This window comes from Rhincodon typus, chromosome 3 (genome assembly GCF_021869965.1).
Source record: "Rhincodon typus isolate 14 chromosome 3, sRhiTyp1.1, whole genome shotgun sequence".
In the NCBI taxonomy this organism is placed as follows: Eukaryota; Metazoa; Chordata; class Chondrichthyes; order Orectolobiformes; family Rhincodontidae; genus Rhincodon; species Rhincodon typus.
Genome location: NC_063334.1, coordinates 21934611 through 21951621, shown reverse-complemented (window position 1 = coordinate 21951621; position 17011 = coordinate 21934611). Strand labels below are relative to the sequence as shown.

General features: G+C 39.4%; 1 protein-coding gene across 1 annotated transcript in view; it reads left to right on the top strand.

The window, feature by feature from the left end:
- The window catches only part of LOC109921924 (ADAMTS-like protein 1), a 499722-nt gene that overhangs the window by 301395 nt on the left and 181316 nt on the right, over window positions 1-17011 (top strand). The window contains exons 7-9 of the mRNA XM_048595307.1: window positions 6893-6967; window positions 10871-11028; window positions 13308-13419. Coding sequence (XP_048451264.1) covers window positions 6893-6967; window positions 10871-11028; window positions 13308-13419 — 345 coding nt within the window. The remainder of the gene's footprint in view (window positions 1-6892; window positions 6968-10870; window positions 11029-13307; window positions 13420-17011) is intronic.

Sequence of the window (17011 nt, the reverse complement as noted above, 5' to 3'; positions counted from 1 at the left end):
AATATGTTATTCATTATCACCGGAGGTTAATTTTTTTTAAATTCACTTATGGGATGTGAGCATCACTGGCTGGGCCAGCATTTATTGCGAATTGCTAATTGCCCTTGAGAAGGTGGTGGTGAGTGCCTCTGTGGACTGTAGCAGTCGATTTGGTGTTGCTAGACTCAGAGCCATCAGGGAGGGTGCTCCAGAATTCTGTCCCAAAGACAGTGAAAGCATAATGATATGTTACCAAGTCAAGATGGTGAGTGGCTTGGAGGGAAATTTGCAGGTGGTGGCATTCCCAGGCACCTCTTCGACAAAGTTTATGCAGCTTGTTGCTATTGTCCTTCTCGATAGTGGTGGTCATGGGTTAGGAAGAAGCTAGGTGAAGATCATTGGTGAATTCTGCAGTGTATTTTGTAGATGGTACACACTACTGCTACTGAGCATCAGAGGTGAAGGGAGTGAATGTTTGTGGATGTGGTGCCATTCAAGTGGGCTGCTTTGTCGTGGATGGTGTGAAACTTATTGAGTGTTGTTGGCACTGCACCCATCCAGGCAAGTGCAGATTAATTTGTTCAATCTTCTAAACCATCTTGACCATAGCTGTAAAGTTATCTGATAATAATGCTTTTATTACTTTCAGTTTTGATCAGGACACCCTGAAAGCAAGCCAAGAATACAATGTGCATTTCATACATTTGCAACTTAGCTTGGTAATCGTTTCAATGTAGCAGACCACAGAGACGATTCTGACCACTGATACTCAGAGTTTAGACTAACATGTTAATGTAGTTAGAACTTGAACAATATTAAAACAAACCACATCACGAGTATGGTTCAAGTTGCAGGTGCAGGATGCCAAAGGAAAGCAATGCATGAACAATATAACTGAAAGATACCAATCAAACTAAGCAAATTTAACCATATCAAAAAAAGCAATCGTTCAATGGAATACTGCTCTGGTTGCCAGTCAGTTAATTGTATGTTTACTAAATTTAATTGGTTCCAATTTTATTAGCAACAACAAATGGTATTTATATATTTTTTTAAAAAATGTCCCAAGGGACTTCAGTGTGGTTTTGTTAAGCAAAATTTGATATGAAGCTACAAAAGCTTGGTCAAAGAGAGAAGTTTTTTGCAGCTTCTTAGAATAGGAAAGTTAGAGATGGAGTGCTTTCAGGAGGAAATTCCAGAGCTTGGGGTCTAGGCAACTGAGAGCATGATTGCCATATTGTGAAATGGTTCCTGTCAAGAATGGTCAAGGGAACAGAATTCATAGAATCCCTACAGTGTGGAAGCAGGCCATTCGTCCAGCAAGTGCATGCCAACTCTCTGAAGAGCATCCCACCCAGGTCCACCCCACACCTGTAACCCTGTATTTCCCATGGCTAATCCACCTAGCTTGGACACTATGGGCAATTCAGCATGGAAAATTCACCTAACCTGCACACCTGGACTGTGGGAGGGAACTGGAGCACCCGGAGGAAACCCACGCAGACATGGGGAAAGGTCTGTAAACTCCACATGGACAGCCCGAGGATAGAATCGAACCTGGGTCCCTGGAGCTGTGAGGCAGCAGCACTAACCATGGCCACCGTGCTGCCAATTGGAGGAGTGTAGATATGACCGAGTTTTACCAATTTGAGATTTTAGAACTAGGGAGGGTAAATCCAGACAAGAAGTTTACAAACGAGGATAAAAAGATTAAATTCCAAATTTACTATTTTACACAGGTGGAGCAAGAGAAAATGACATTCTTTCGTCAGAATTCAATGTTGATGCTCCAGATAAGTGATAATTGCATTTATGTGGTACTGAACCAAACAAAACAGTCCCATATTTGACAGCTCGATTGTGTGATTTAACTGGAGACACTGTACGAGGCTAATGGATTCAAGAAAAATACACGCTTTTAATGTTTGAACTGAAAAATGCACATGTGGGCAAGGAACATCAAGCTCCCTTGTGATGAACTCTCCACTGTGATATGTGGGTTCAAACACAAAGTAGTCTTTTGAGACAACAAAACCAGAAGTTGCTGGAAAAGATCAGCAGGTCTGGCAGCATCTGGGAAGAGAAAATCAGACTTAGTTCTGAGGAAGGGTCACCGGACCTGAAACGTTAACTCTGATTTTCTCCTTCACAGATGCTGCCAGACCTGCTGAGCTTTTCCAGAAACTTCTGTTTTTGTTCCTGATTTACAGCATCCACAGCTCTTTTGACCTTTTGAGGCACCAGGTTGGTAGTGATTGTGCATCAATGTGTGAGTGTCCTTCAGGAGTCAGAACAAACATAACTTGCTTAGTTTATTCATCAGATTTTTACTTGCCTTATTTGGTTGTATGAGTTTTTAGAAGGCATGTGAGGCAGTAATAATCTGGGCAAGTTGGCATGTCATTCCGAAATTTCTATGCGGTGCACACTATTTCCAAACCATTAGATGGAACTGTTCTACCATCAGGAGCCAAACCTTGTGCTCAGGAGGGCCAAAGGCAATGAAACTGAAGTTCACCCAGAAGGTTCAACTACTGACTTCTCTTCAACTCCACATTATATTTGGTTCTCGCTATAGTTATTGGGGTGGCATAACATGTAATGATATGTGTTGACCCTTTTGAACAATGATGGAATCATGTTTTAAGATAATTGCAGTTATAAATGGCAAAAACTGACTAGATTTATGTAACTTGTCAAAATGTATCATTGCCAGTGTTTAGTGAATACTTACCTCTATACAAGGTTCACCAATCATATAATGTTTACAAACACAAAGACTATATTCCTCAGGAAGTAAATCAGCAGCAATGAGTATTCCTTATTAAATCCGATTCTGGCTACATCTTTAACAATGCCAATTTTTAAAAGTCAAAATAAATCATGCATTAGAGGCAGTAAAGTGAAAGTTCACTAGATTGACCCCGCAGTTAAGAAGATTCTTCTATGATAGACTGAATAAATTGGGCCCATAGATAATGGAGATTAGAAGAAAGAGAGGTGACTGAAGTGTGCAAGATTCTGATTGGTCTTGCAGAACACACAAAGAGATTGTTTTCGCTAGTTAAAGAAACTAGAACATGGGGGCGCAGTCTTAGAACAAGGGGTTGATCATTTGTGACTGTGAAGACGATTTTCTTCACTCAAATGGCTGTTTACCTTTGAAATTTTTACCCCAGAGGATTGTGGGTGTTCCGTCATTCAATGTAGTTCAGACAGAGATAGACAGATGTTTACTCTGTCAGAGAATTAACGGATATGGGAAACGGAGGAGAACCAGGAGTTGAAGCCCATGTTCAGTGTTGAGGATGTGGTGAGATGATGGCATATTGGGCACTGTGGAATGTTATTGGTCAAGTACTCTAGAGGCCCAAGCTAATAGTCTAGGAATGTGATTAAAATCCCTCCGTTGCAACTTGTAGAAGTTGATTATCATCTGATAACTCTGAAATATAATGCTAGCTTCAGTAATAATGCTGATGATAACCAAAATTGATTATTGTAAAAACTAATATTTTCACCAACATAACTTAGGGAGAGAAATCCTCCATCTTTCCCTGCTGTGACGTTTATGTGACTCCAGACCCATAGCAAATATGGTTGACTCTTAACTGTCCACTTAACTGGCAAATTCAAGGCCTTTAATGGATGGACAATAAGTACAGGCCTTGTTCGTGATGCCCACATTTCCATGAATGAAAGCAAAGAATAAAAAATGTAAAGGCAGAACAGACTCGAGACTATGTTATATTCCCATTCTACTCATGTTCTTGTGTGCAGCTGAGCAAACATACAGGTTTTTTTAAAATTATAAAACATGCATTGTGGATTCATTTTGTGAATTTATGGCTGGCATCTGAGTAAAGGAATGGACAAAATAATTCAGAAATACTCGAACTTTGTAAGTAATCACAGACAATTGGATGTTTATATCTATTGCAAACCTAATCAGTAAACATATTAATAATCTGCTCCTCGGTCAGGCATCTGCATTGTGTACCGAGTTTCATCTCTGGTTTGAATCAGCCTTTTGGTTCTTCACAACTCCAATATGTTTGAAAAAAAAATCTTCATATAAAGGTATTGAAAATGCTAGGATATAAATCCATTGTAATTGGTGATTCTTTGACTTCTCACCCCTGTATTCTTTTTATACGTTTGTCCACTGATTGTGGCTAATTAATCACAGATAGTGTCACAGTTATGCTCAAATTTATTCTTGCCCAACTATCACAATTGTGAACAATTCCTAATATCTAACAATAGGAGTGGGGGTCTGACAACTATGGATATCAGGTGCCCCAACACTGAAATTGTTACTGACGTTTTTTTAAAGTGAACAGAATTGGATTTTCTTCATACTCGACCACAATCCAATTATTTCCCGGCATAATATCAGCTTACTTCATTTGGGAGCAGTCATGCATTTGCATCAGAAAGTTGTGTGTTCAAACCTTGTTGCAGCACTTTCACATATTATGTAGACATACGTTTTAACGTAGTGCTGCTTTGTTGGAGCTGCAGTCCTTTCAATAAAATGTTAAATTAAACTCCTGTTTGCCTGTTCCAGTGAATAAAGGTTTTATTTTTAGAAAATGTAGGACACTACTTAGTGCACTGGACAAGATGCTTCTGTTAAACAATACCACCAAAATTAGATTAGCTTATCATTTATCTCACGACACAGATTGAAATGCTTCACGGTCAATTAATGTTGAAGTGTTTTATAAGTATACCTTCATTTCTTCAGTTAATCAGACATAAAGCAAAATATCTTCTGCCATGTCAGTTACACAAAATAAAAGATAACCTGAAAATGTCCACAGAATATTTTAATTGCATCAGATTCTGTAGAGGGAGGATCATAAAATGTCAAAATTCAAAGTTGCGAATCCTAGTGAACTTTGATCTGAATAATGGGACACTGCAACAAAATTCAACTGAGAAATGGAAGTTCTGAAGAAAGGTCACTGGAATTGAAATGTTAATTCTGCTTACTGTCCACAAATGCTGTCAGACCTGCTGAGTTTCTCCAGCAATTTCTGTTTCTGTTTCGTGAGCATTTGTTCATGGTTTGTCAAAGATTTTGGTCTGTATTTTCATGCAGGTGGCCTCTTCATCATTATGAAAGTGGTGGCAGAGGCCCAAGCACATAAATTCTGACCCGGAATACACAGCCTACTGTGCAGGGAAGCAAAGTGGAAAGGAATGGGGCTTGGTTCACAGAGACAACTGCATAAGTTAAAGTGCAGCTGTCTTGGACTGATTTGATTTTTATGAATGAAATGACCAAATTATGATCTGTGCACTTTAGACCTGGTGAGCAAAGGTCCAAAGCATCTGGAATTTGTTGAAGTGTTAGCATACTTTTAGGAGAAGTAAAGTGTCTTTTTGGATATTTTGGCTCCAGTAAACCTTTGGGTGAGCTAAAATGCACTTTGGGAGAACGACTTTGGACATTGGAACTATCAAGATAGTTGTCAGGATGTTAAGGCATTTTAAAACCTGCCCTTCATATATTTGAAAAAAAAATGTCTCCTGTATTAGAAAGATACTGTGCTTACTATTTTGTTGACTGTTGAAATAAGGCTAAGGGCTCCAAATGCAGGATTAATGCTATACAACAGTACGACCTTTGGTTATTACAATAGGATGACTATTGGTTCAGTTTGGTTGACAGTTCTGAGTGTTAACGAACTCTTTGAGGTGGGACTATTAATTCCAATGTTTGGTATTTGTGTAGGAATAAAGGAAACTAAATGTAGTGAATGGATTTTTATCAATGAATTGCTTTTTATTAAAAAATATGAATTAATCAATAGATACTTAAAAATTTTATTTAAGCTCAGCATGGGCTATCATGGTAGCCTATGGTGCGTACTGACTGTGTAGGTACGGTCAGTGAGGGGGAAAAGGTATGGATAGGGGGATTGGTTGACAGAAGTTGGTGCTACATTGGTAAAGGGGTTGGCTATAAAGGCCATGGGATGTAGGTTGAGGCTTAAAGGATGGCAGATTGTATGAAAGTCAATAGGAGATTGGTGAATCGACTCAGGTTGGCACGAAAGATTTTATTGGACTGTTAGAATGGGTGAAGGGGCATCGGTTGGTATGGGAATATGAGGGGTAGAGGGTGTGGAGAAGGCCATATGTTGGTATGGAGGATATGAGGGCTAATGGAGTGCCTGGGTGGCATAACGTGGCGTCGGATTGTATGAATGGGGCTTGGGTATTGTGTGGGGCTGGAGTGTTTTTCTTGTTGTTGTTCTTTTCCATAACTTCAGCAAAGCACCAGGGCACCAAGGCAGGCCTTCTTCCCAGCTTGCCTCCACACCAGGCAACCTCCACATTTTCAGGGTCACTTACCATGACTCCCATAAAGTATAACCACATCTCCTCACCCAGGTCTCCTCTCCCCCACCCGCCCCCAGGTCATTCCAGGTCAGGTTTGCAAAACCAGGAATTGTTCCAACTCTGTGCTCTCTGACCCAGGGACAAAAATTCTACAACTCTACAATTGTTAATTAGAAGTTTATCTTATTACATTTGATTAGCATTATTGATTTCAAATTCTCAAGAAGACCAGACATATTGAATAAAGAAGTGCCGTATGTTTAATATGTTTTAATTAAAATTTTTATTATTATATTTTGTTAAATTTAAAATTTCATCTTTGTTCTGAAAAATAAAGATTTAGCATGTTTGTCAGTGTCTTAATGAAGGAGGAACAAATAAGCACAACTGTCTCTGGTGAGATGGACAATAGCATTGAGCAGTTTCTATATTTCAATGCAGTTTATGTAAAGTAGAAAAAAAAGTTAAATGGTCTCCATCAATGCAATACATGTTAGAGAGAATTCTTCCAGATACGTTTTCCACTAAAATGTCTCATTCTTCAAATTTCATTTCCCAGTGGACGACACGGTCATTGCCATTCCATATGGAAGTCGGCACGTCCGAATAGTACTCAAAGGCCCAGACCATCTGTGTAAGTAGATACCAATTTTATGACTGAACTGCTCTACATCTGCAGTTTGTTGCTGTGTTTTTGTTTTGACCTTCCTTGAAGATGTTATAGAAAATATTTAACAATGTTAGAAATAATCTTCCACCTGCAGTATTCAGATAACATCTGTGAGAAATGTACATTTCAGTTATCTTTTTATGGTCAGATTTGCTTGTGGGTGTCTTTGTGCTAATGCATAGGCTTGGGTTGGCTCATATTGAAAGTGTGACTCAGTCAAAGTGCATTGAATAGTCAAATCAGTGTACTTATGCTGGGTGTCCTGGTGGCTCAGTGGTTAGTACTGCTACCTCACAGCACCAGGGACCCAGCTTTGATTCCAGCCTCGGGTGACTGTCTGGGTGGAGTTTGCACATTCTCCCCATATCTGCGTGTGTTTCCTCCGGTTTTCTCCCACAGTCCAAAGATGTGCAGGTTAGGTGGATTGGCCATGCTAAATTGCCCATAGCATACAGGGATGTGCAAGCTAGGTGGATCAGCAATGGGAAATGCAGGGTTACAGGGATAGGATGGGGGTTGGAATGCTGTTCAGAGGGGTAGTGTGGACCCAATGGGCTGAATGGCCTGCTGCCAAACTGTAAGGATCCCATGATTCTATTTGTATTTGTGCTGCTGTTTCTTTTCAATGGTATATTGCTGGAATGTATTTTCTTCCACGTAGGTGTCTTTTTTAAATCTGAAAGATGTTTTGAGATACCCTCATGTAAAGAATTATATATTTGATCAGAGGCATCTAAATACCTGGATAGTCATAAAATAATGACAATCCCTTTAAAAGCGATTATGGGTTTCTCCACAGAAACTTGCGTGTCAAAGTTACATAAACTCACACATCTGCCCTCCTCTCCAGTGCTTGCAAATAGCACAAACAAATGGATTTTCCTCACATCATCTTCATGTGTTCAGAGGAAGCACCTGAAGTTTGTTTCATCTTTTTTTTTAAGAGTAGATTTGGGAATACTTTACTGTGACTGAACTTTTCTGGGTCAATCAGCAGCAGCTGAGCCTGTTGAAACGTTTAGCTGAGAAAGTTAATAAAAACTATAGGAAATGTATTAAACATTGTTGGGAAATTTAGTAATAAGTTTCTGAAAACAATGGAAAAAATATTGTTTCATCATTGTGGGTTCCATTTAAAGTGAACCAGTGAGTTTGAAAATATTAGGGAATTGAAAATTTCCAACTTTGAGGAAATGTCTAATGAGCAGAGACTCTCTAATTCATTGATCCTGCACCTTCCATCATTTCCTCCATTTAAAAAAAACGACTATAGATTCCATCATCCTTCACTAACAACTGGACATCCCAAAGCACTTTACAGCCAATGAAATGTAGTCACTGTTGTAATCTAGGAAATCCTGCAGCCAATATGTGCACAGTAAGTTTCTAAAATCAGCAATGTGATAATGATCAGATATTCAGCCTTCCAATTATTGATTGTTATTTATCGTGAAGATAATTGCCCTGCTCTTCTTTAGAATGGTGCAATGGAACTTTTACATTCACTTGAAATTGCAGATGCTTCAGTTTAACATGTCATCCAAAAGGCGACTTCTTCAAAAGCACCTTCAGTACTGCAGAATAGTATCAACCTGATTTTGTGCTCAAATCTTGGAGTATGGTTTTAGAACTGTAACCTTCTGAATAAGGCAACAGTCTTCCGTAAGGCAGAAGACACAAAAGTTTGAACACACGCACCAACAGGTTCAGGAACAGCTGTTATTAGACTGCTGAATGGACCTCTCTAATTTCAAACCTGATGTTGACTTTGCTTTTGTGCAGCTGTAACCTTGTATGCCTCACTCTGTCCAAGCACCCTATGATCTGCACATCCTTGTTTGTCATGATTTGCCTGTACTGCTCGCAAAACAAAGCTTTTCACTGTACTTAGGTACATGTGACAACAATAAATCAAATCAAATCAAAATCAGTGATACCAGTCACACCAATGCTGAGGCATTGGAACAATAGATCGTAGAAAGAAAGTTAGCTATCATTTTGAGAGAGATCTTTCACTACACTCATACAGTCATAGAGATATACAGCAAGGAAACAACCCTTTGGTCCAGCTCGTCCATGACGACCAGATATGCTATATAATTTTAATCCCATTTGCCAGCATTTGGCCTATATCCCTCTAAACTCTTCCTTTTCATATACCCATCCAGATTTCTTTTAAATGTTGTAATCTTACCAGTCTCCACCACTTCCTCTGGTAGCTCATTCCATACATGCACCATTCTCTGTATGAAAATGCTGCCCCTTAGGTCCCTTTTAAATCTTTCCCCTCTCACCTTAAACCTATGCCCTCTAGTTTTGGACTCCCCACCCTGGGGAAAAGACATTGCCTGTTTACCCTATCCATGCCCCTCATGATTTTATAAACCTCTATAAGGTCACCCCTCAACCTTCGACGCTCCAGGGAAAATAGCCATGGCCTATTCAGCCTCTCCCTATAGCTCAAACCCTCCAAGCCTGGTAACATCCTCGTAAATCTTTTCTGAACTCTTTCTAGTTTCACAACATCCCTCCTACAGGAGTAGACTGGAATTGCATGCAGTATTCCAATAGTGGCCTTACCTCTGTTCTGTACAGCTATAACATGACTTCCCAACTCCTATACTCAATGCACTCACCAATGAAGGCAAACATACCAAATGCCTTCTTCACTATCCTACCTACCTGCAAATCCACTTTCAAGGAACTATGAACCTGCACTCCAAAGTCTCTTTGTTCAGCAACACTGCCCAGAACCTTACCATTAAGTGTATACAGTCCTGCGCTGATTTGCCTTTCCAAAATGTAGCACCTCACATTTATCTAAATTCAACTCCATCTGCCACTCATCGTCCCATAGGCCCATCTGATCAAGATCCCATTGTACTTTAGGATAACTTTCTTCGCAGTCCGCCACACCTCCAGTTTTAGTGTCATCTGCAAACTCACTAACCATGCCTCCTATGTTCACATTCAAATTATTTATGTTAATGACAAAAAGCAGTGGACCCAGCACCGATCCTTGTGGCATACCACTGGTCACAGGCCTCCAGTCTGAAAAGCAACCCTCCACCACCACCCTCTGTCTTCTACCTTTGAGCCAGTTCTGTATCCAAATGGCTAGTTCTCCCTACATGACCTTAACTCTACAGCATTTTTGTGCTTTCTTAATCTCCAACGAGAATCATGAGAAACTTTGATCTCAATTTTATCAGCACGGTGTAATAAGGAGTGAGACTACAAAACTGAGACAGAAATATGTAACCTAATTAATTATAAATTCAGCTGAGCCATTTCAGCCTGCAACTCACCTGCTCTGAAATTATGACACAATCCAGTCCTATTTTAAATAAAAAGGAACATAACCTGTTTATGTGAAGGACAGCAGATATTATCCCTCTAACATTTAGGAACTGAAGCTCAAAAGGTGAAAAAAGAAAGAAGCCTTTGGATCATCTGCACCCCTTCTCACAAAAGCTGCACATGTTCAGTGCCAGTGATAGAAGCCATTTTGTGCAGTGATAGGAATAAAAACAATAGGAAGTCTTTTCCAGTCGAATATGACCTTTCTTCGGAACTGAATGGAGGTGGAAATGTGCTGGATTTGATACTGGCGAAAGGGGTGAGGAGAAAAAAGAAAAAAGAGGCGATCAAGACTAATGTAGAGGATTGGAGAAGTTTAATAAAAAAGATGGCATGAAACAAAAGGCAAAGTGGTGGTAAAGGAAGACTTCAATGTTTGTTCTTTTCTCACGTCTCCATAATGTTTTAATAATCTGGTAATTGGGGGACAGACGTGAACTTTTAGCTTTTTGAACACAGAAATTGAATCTAAATTTTGTCCTATATTATTTCAATTGTGTCATCAAGATTTGGAAACAAAGACTTTGCTGGGTCAGAGAGGAGAAAACAGCCTGAGCGCTTCTGGAATCTTCAACATTGAAAATACCAGCATCGAGTTCCAGAAATTTCCAGAGAAGGAGATATTGAGAGCAAATGGCCCTCTTGGTGCAGATTTCACTGTAAAGGTGAATCATTGTTCTTTATGGTTAGCTCTATTAATATTCACGCTATTATTCTTATAGGTTGAGTTCAAACTATCTTCTAGGTTTTTTTGTGCTTTAATTTTAAACATTTAACAAGAAACACTCGACTAACTTAACAAGGCACCCAAGCTTTTGTTTGTTATATGTGCCAATTCAGTTTTGCAATTTTATTCACAAAGGTTGTCATCAAATTTGAGTCCTTAAGCTTCGCTGTTTATGTTCAGCAGGGTAATTTTTTGTCAAAAATAAGAAGCTGTAAGTTCTGCATCTCTTTTTGGATATAGCTGGGCTTCTTCTCAGGTAAAGTTCAGTGGGAGGGTGGGTGGTGATCACAATGTGCAGATAAATTAGATACACTAGACTTGCACGCTTTTAAAATCTATACTAGATTCCCGTGGGAGGTGAGGGTAGACAAATTATAGGATCGTGCTGATCAGATTTTATCCTTTAGAAAATCTATTATTTGAGATAGAATATACCTGGTGGAGTTAAGTGTACAAAGAGAGGTAGGTTACTTAGATGACTTCCCAAAGTCAGAAGTGATTGAAAGGCCCGTGAATTCATAGATTTTATCTGAATTATCAACTTTGGCTGAAATGATCAGAATTTCCTTTTCCAACCTTTGCCACTAATGAGGATTCAACAAGCTGTATGTCAGCATTTTATTGCAAGATAATGTTCATCTTTCTACCACACTGTCAAACAGCTAATATCATATTAATAAGGCCATTAGATGTAGGAACAGAACTAGTCCATTTAGCCCATTGAGTCTGCTTCACCATTCAATGAGATCATGGATGATTTGACAATCCTTAACTCAACTTGGCTGTCTTTTCCCTATAATCTTTTATTCCCTTACTGATCAAAAATTTATTATAGCTTTGCATATACTTAATGATGCACAGCCCTTTGCAGAATGAATTCCACAGATTCATTACACTGAGAGAAGAAATGTCTCTGCCTTGTATGGATGACATGACTTTGTTCTGCGATAATACCATCTGGTCCTAGACTCTCCCACAAAGGCAAACAACCTCCCTGCATTGACTACGTCAAGTCCCTTGTCGAGCATCTTGGATGTTTCAGTAAGGTCACCTCTCATTTTTCTAAATTTCTATTAGTACAGGCCCAACCTACAACATAGAAAGCCTCACTGAACCTGGACTCTCTCATCTATCCCAACCAGAAATAATGTTTTCTATGGACACAGGACATCAAAGCAATTTCAGAAATATACAACTGTTGGAAGAAATTGGCTGCATACCATTGAGTATTTTAATTTGGTTAACATTGGTCAATATCCTGTTATTGTGGCTAGAGTTAATAAAACAAATTGGGTTGGGAAGGTAGCATATCTGTAAGAAAGCCCTCACCGATACCCCCAAACTGCTCCACCATTAATTAATTAATAAAGTAGCTGTTGCAGAATAGCCAGATAAAATGATCCTAAAAGCATCCTGCTTTCTTCTGTTTTCTTTCTTCTTGCCATTTTATTTCCATTACAGTGTGTGCAGAAAAGAAAGTAGAGAAGGCATTTAAGACATTTGCGTGACTGACATTGGATCCAAATAATGATGGAGTGAACAGCACTGACACATAAACAGAACAATGAAATGCCAACATTCACAGCAGGCTTGCCAAAATGTCTGATGTACTTATTTAAAGGAATTGTTTACTTGGGGAACTTTGGGCCTCCACTGTATTTGGAAATTTTAAGAAGCATTCCTGAGACAGATTTAAAAATGTGCCTCTCATGATGATATTATTTCAAAACATTTAGAAAGGGAACAGGTTTCTGTTGTTCTCCGAGGAAGGTGAATGAATTATCAAATTTCCATAAACCTCTTAGATATTCTGATCTAGCTCGGCATTCAGGAGCTCATAGAATAATAACTGGAGCACAGTTGTCCAGATAATATCTCAACAAAAGCTGTTTGAGCCACAAGTTGTATTACAACCTGCTGATACGCTACTCAAATCAGTTTTTGTACGTGATAGAGCATACAACCTTGCTTTTCCGTGTCTGAAATGCTGTGCTTCTACTTCCACTATTCAGATAAATTGTTTTCTCATGCAGTAATGTACCATGACAGTGTGTGAGCATACATCACATAGCGGGACGACGGAGTTACTCTTGTTGAGCATTATCTCGGTTTTGCACTCTTTGCAATGTAGTGTTGGAATTATACCTGGTAACTGAGGAAATGACACAAATGACTTCTCTAAGATGCGAGCAGAGTAACTGTTTTTGTCTTTTTCAGATACAATATGTGGGAAGAGCAGACAGTATAGTCCAGTTTTTCTTTTACCAGCCTATCATACATCAATGGCGGGAAACCGATTTCTTCCCTTGTTCTGTCACTTGTGGTGGAGGTAATTTTCATTAACCACTGCAGCTCTGCCTCAATTAATCTTAAGTACTTAATATAGAGAAGACATTGCTGTAGATCATGTTGTATAAATATTAAACATGTTGGAACCAATTTTCTAGTTCTTTACTTTAACTGAGGCATGGGGTGAGATTGATTGAGTGCAAGCAGTTTTTCAGAATATTTCAGATACCAAATTTGTGAATGTTTTATTAATAACAGAAATATTATTTCATAGCTGCCTCTGCCAAAAGGCCACCCATTGCTATGCCGACAGTATCCTAAGTGATGAATTCTCAGTTTCCATATGGTCAGCTCTGGGAAAAGAAACATTGGCGTTCTTTCAGCTAACAATATTAACTAACAATTGGATTAAATTAGGAAAGCAGCATATTATTGTGTAAACCACCCACATTAATGGAGAGACTAGATTCAGACAGCAAAAAAGCATGCCAGTCTCTGTGACCTTGGAAAATTAGGTCTAAAGTTGCCTCGATCTAAGTGAGCAACAACCTGTCATGGTCATACTCTCACAATCTTATCTTTCAGCCAACTTCCCAGATGCCATCTTTACCATATATAAATCCGAAAAAAAAGACTGCAGATGTTGTATATCAAGAACGTAAACAGAAGTTGCTGGAAAAGCTCAACGGATCTGGCAGCATCTGTGAAGAAAAAATCAGAGTTAACGTTTCAGGTCCAGTTCTGAGGAAGGATCACCAGACCCGAAACATTAACTCTGATGTTTCTTCACAGATGCTGCCAGACCTGCCGAGCTTTTCCAGCAACTTCCGTTTTTGTACCATCATTACCATCCCTGGGTATATCCTATCCCACTGGCAGGACAGGTCCACAGAAGTGGAAGGACAGTGGTAAACAGTTGGAAGGAACAAGTCCTCCATGCTCGCAACATTGATGCCAAACCCTTGCAGTCTTATACCATCAGGTCAAACATGGGCAGGGATATCTGCCACTGATTATCACTGATTTGAACTTTTTGGCTGATGAAATCAGTACTCCTACATAGTGAACACCACTTGGAAGAAACGTTCGGAGTAGCTAGGGCACAGAATGTACTCTGGGTTCAAGACGTCGGTGACCATCACCAAAAGAGTCTTGGTAGCATCATTACCGACTGAAATGGCAGAGTCCTGATGCACGTATCTGGAAGCATGAGCCTCCAACAAGTGATGAGGGAGTCAGAAAAAAGAAAAAAAATCCCTTCATGACCCTCTTCATTGATGTACCTTGCAGATACGGCTGTCCCATGACAATATTTGTTGAAGTGACCACAAGTTAAAGTCCTGTTGTCACACTAGGGATTCTCTACATTGTGTTGTATGTAGATTCCCAACAAATATAGCAGCTCAAATCTGTAATTGATGTAGTGCTGTGGGCTCTCAGTAGCAGTAAAATTGTATTCAACCACAGTCTATAACCTATGCTATGATATACCTCTCATTCTCAAGCTAAGGGATCAAGCTTATTTCAAATGAGGATTGTGGAAAAGCAATATCCTGAGTACCTGAAGGATGGTACCAATTTCGTGAAGCTGCAACACAAAACTGTATGCCCCACGCACAACAGTGGAGACAGCATGTTATTGACAGTGATCTCACATGGAAAATTTCTGATCAAAACTTTGCAGTATTGCCACCAATAGATATGAATAATGATGAAAAACTAGCAACGAACAGGAGGAGGGAGCTCCATAAACATTCAAATTCACAATGATGTGGGACCCCAATGCTTGATTGTAGGGGACCAAATTGAAGCATTTGCGACCATCTTTGGCCAGAAATGTCAAATGAGTCATCCATCTGATGATCCCTGGATTAAAAATCAGGAGTTACCCACTTAAAACACCGATTAGGTGGAATTTTCTGAGGATCATGAATCTTTGAAACTCTCGCTCTGAAATGGTGGTGGAAGCAGAAGTGTTGAATATTTTTAAGATAGGAATAGAATAGGTTATTATTAAGCAAGAAGGTGATAGGTTATCAGGAGTGGGTGGGAATCCACGTTTGACATGACAATCAGTTCAACCATTACCTTATTGAATGACTGCAGGCTTGAAAGTTTGAATGGCCCACTTCTCATAAATCACATGATTGTAATATTCAGTGAATGTGATACATTCTATCTGATATCAAGAAGCAGCTGAAGGCACTCAATACTGCAGTAATTATGGGTCTTGACAATGTCACAGCTGTTATGCAAAAGACTTGCTCTCCAAAACTAGCTGTGAGGTACGAGCCAAGCTGTTCCAGTACGACTACAACTCTGGTGGCAGACAAATTAAATCAGGAGAGTTACCACCCCATCAATGCACTTTCCAGTGCATGTAGCCAACAGTGCTATCAAGGGCTTTTACTCAATCATAATTTGCTCATTGATATTCGATTTCATTTCTGCCAGGGACATACAGCTTCAGAGTTCATTACAGCTCTGGTCTAATGGTAAGGCAGAAGAGGTGAATTTCAATGACAGGGTGAGAGTGATTACCCTCGACATTAAGACAGAATTTGTCCAAATTAAATATCATAGAAATTAAGTGAATAAACATTGGACTGTGATCGTCAGGGGAAGGCTTCGCCTGGTTAGAGTCATGACTAGCATAATGATGTAATGGAAGAGTGTTTTGGTTGTTGGAGTCCAATCATAGCTGCCCCAGGACATCATTGCAGCAGTTCCTCAGTTCCATTTCCCATCCATCTCCAACTTTGCCAATGAACTTTCCTCTTTCGTAAGATCAGAAAAATGATGCTCCCTGATTAATTCACAGATTGGTTCCATTGCAAATTTTCAAGTACTGAGACATCTATGTTCATATGTAGCAAGATCTAGGCAACAAATCGGCTTGGGCTGATAAATAACATACAATATTTTTGCCACTTATATGCCAGGCAATAATAATTTTCAACGAAAAAATGTCCAGCAACTTCCCCTTGACATTCAAACTAATTACAATTGCTGAATTGGGTCAGTCATGTAAATACTTATTGTCCAAAAGCAGGTCACCAACTGGAATATCGTGGGTGTAACTCACTCACTGATTTTCCAAAACCTGTCCACCGTCTATAAGTTGCAAGTGGAACACTATTTATGAAGAAATATGCAAGTTATATTCTACTGTTACAATGTTTGATTCTGAACATGGTCATTTTGCTGCATGAATGACATTATGTTGCTGCATGATCATCAGCAATATTGACATGCTTACATCCTGAATAAAACACAATTTTCTTCTGAATGTAGTCGCTGCTTTTGTTAATCACTCACAATTAGGCAACAGCTTAAAGTGAGGCCAGGTGTGTTTCTTTATTTTATGTTCAGTTTTAGCCTGTGGGTGTCACTGATATGATCACAATTTATTGTCTACGTCTAGTTTCTCGAGAAGGTGCTGATGAGTTGCCTTTGATTTTTGCAGTCCATTTGGGCAAAACACTCACAATACCATTTTCTGTGAGCACCAAATTGTCTCTCAGAGGCAATGAAGGACTAGTCATGTAGTTTTTACCCAAATTAGGGTATCGTTCTCAGTGTACATTAAGCAGCCTTGGGAAGAGCTGCTGAACAAACTTTGTTTAGCTGCA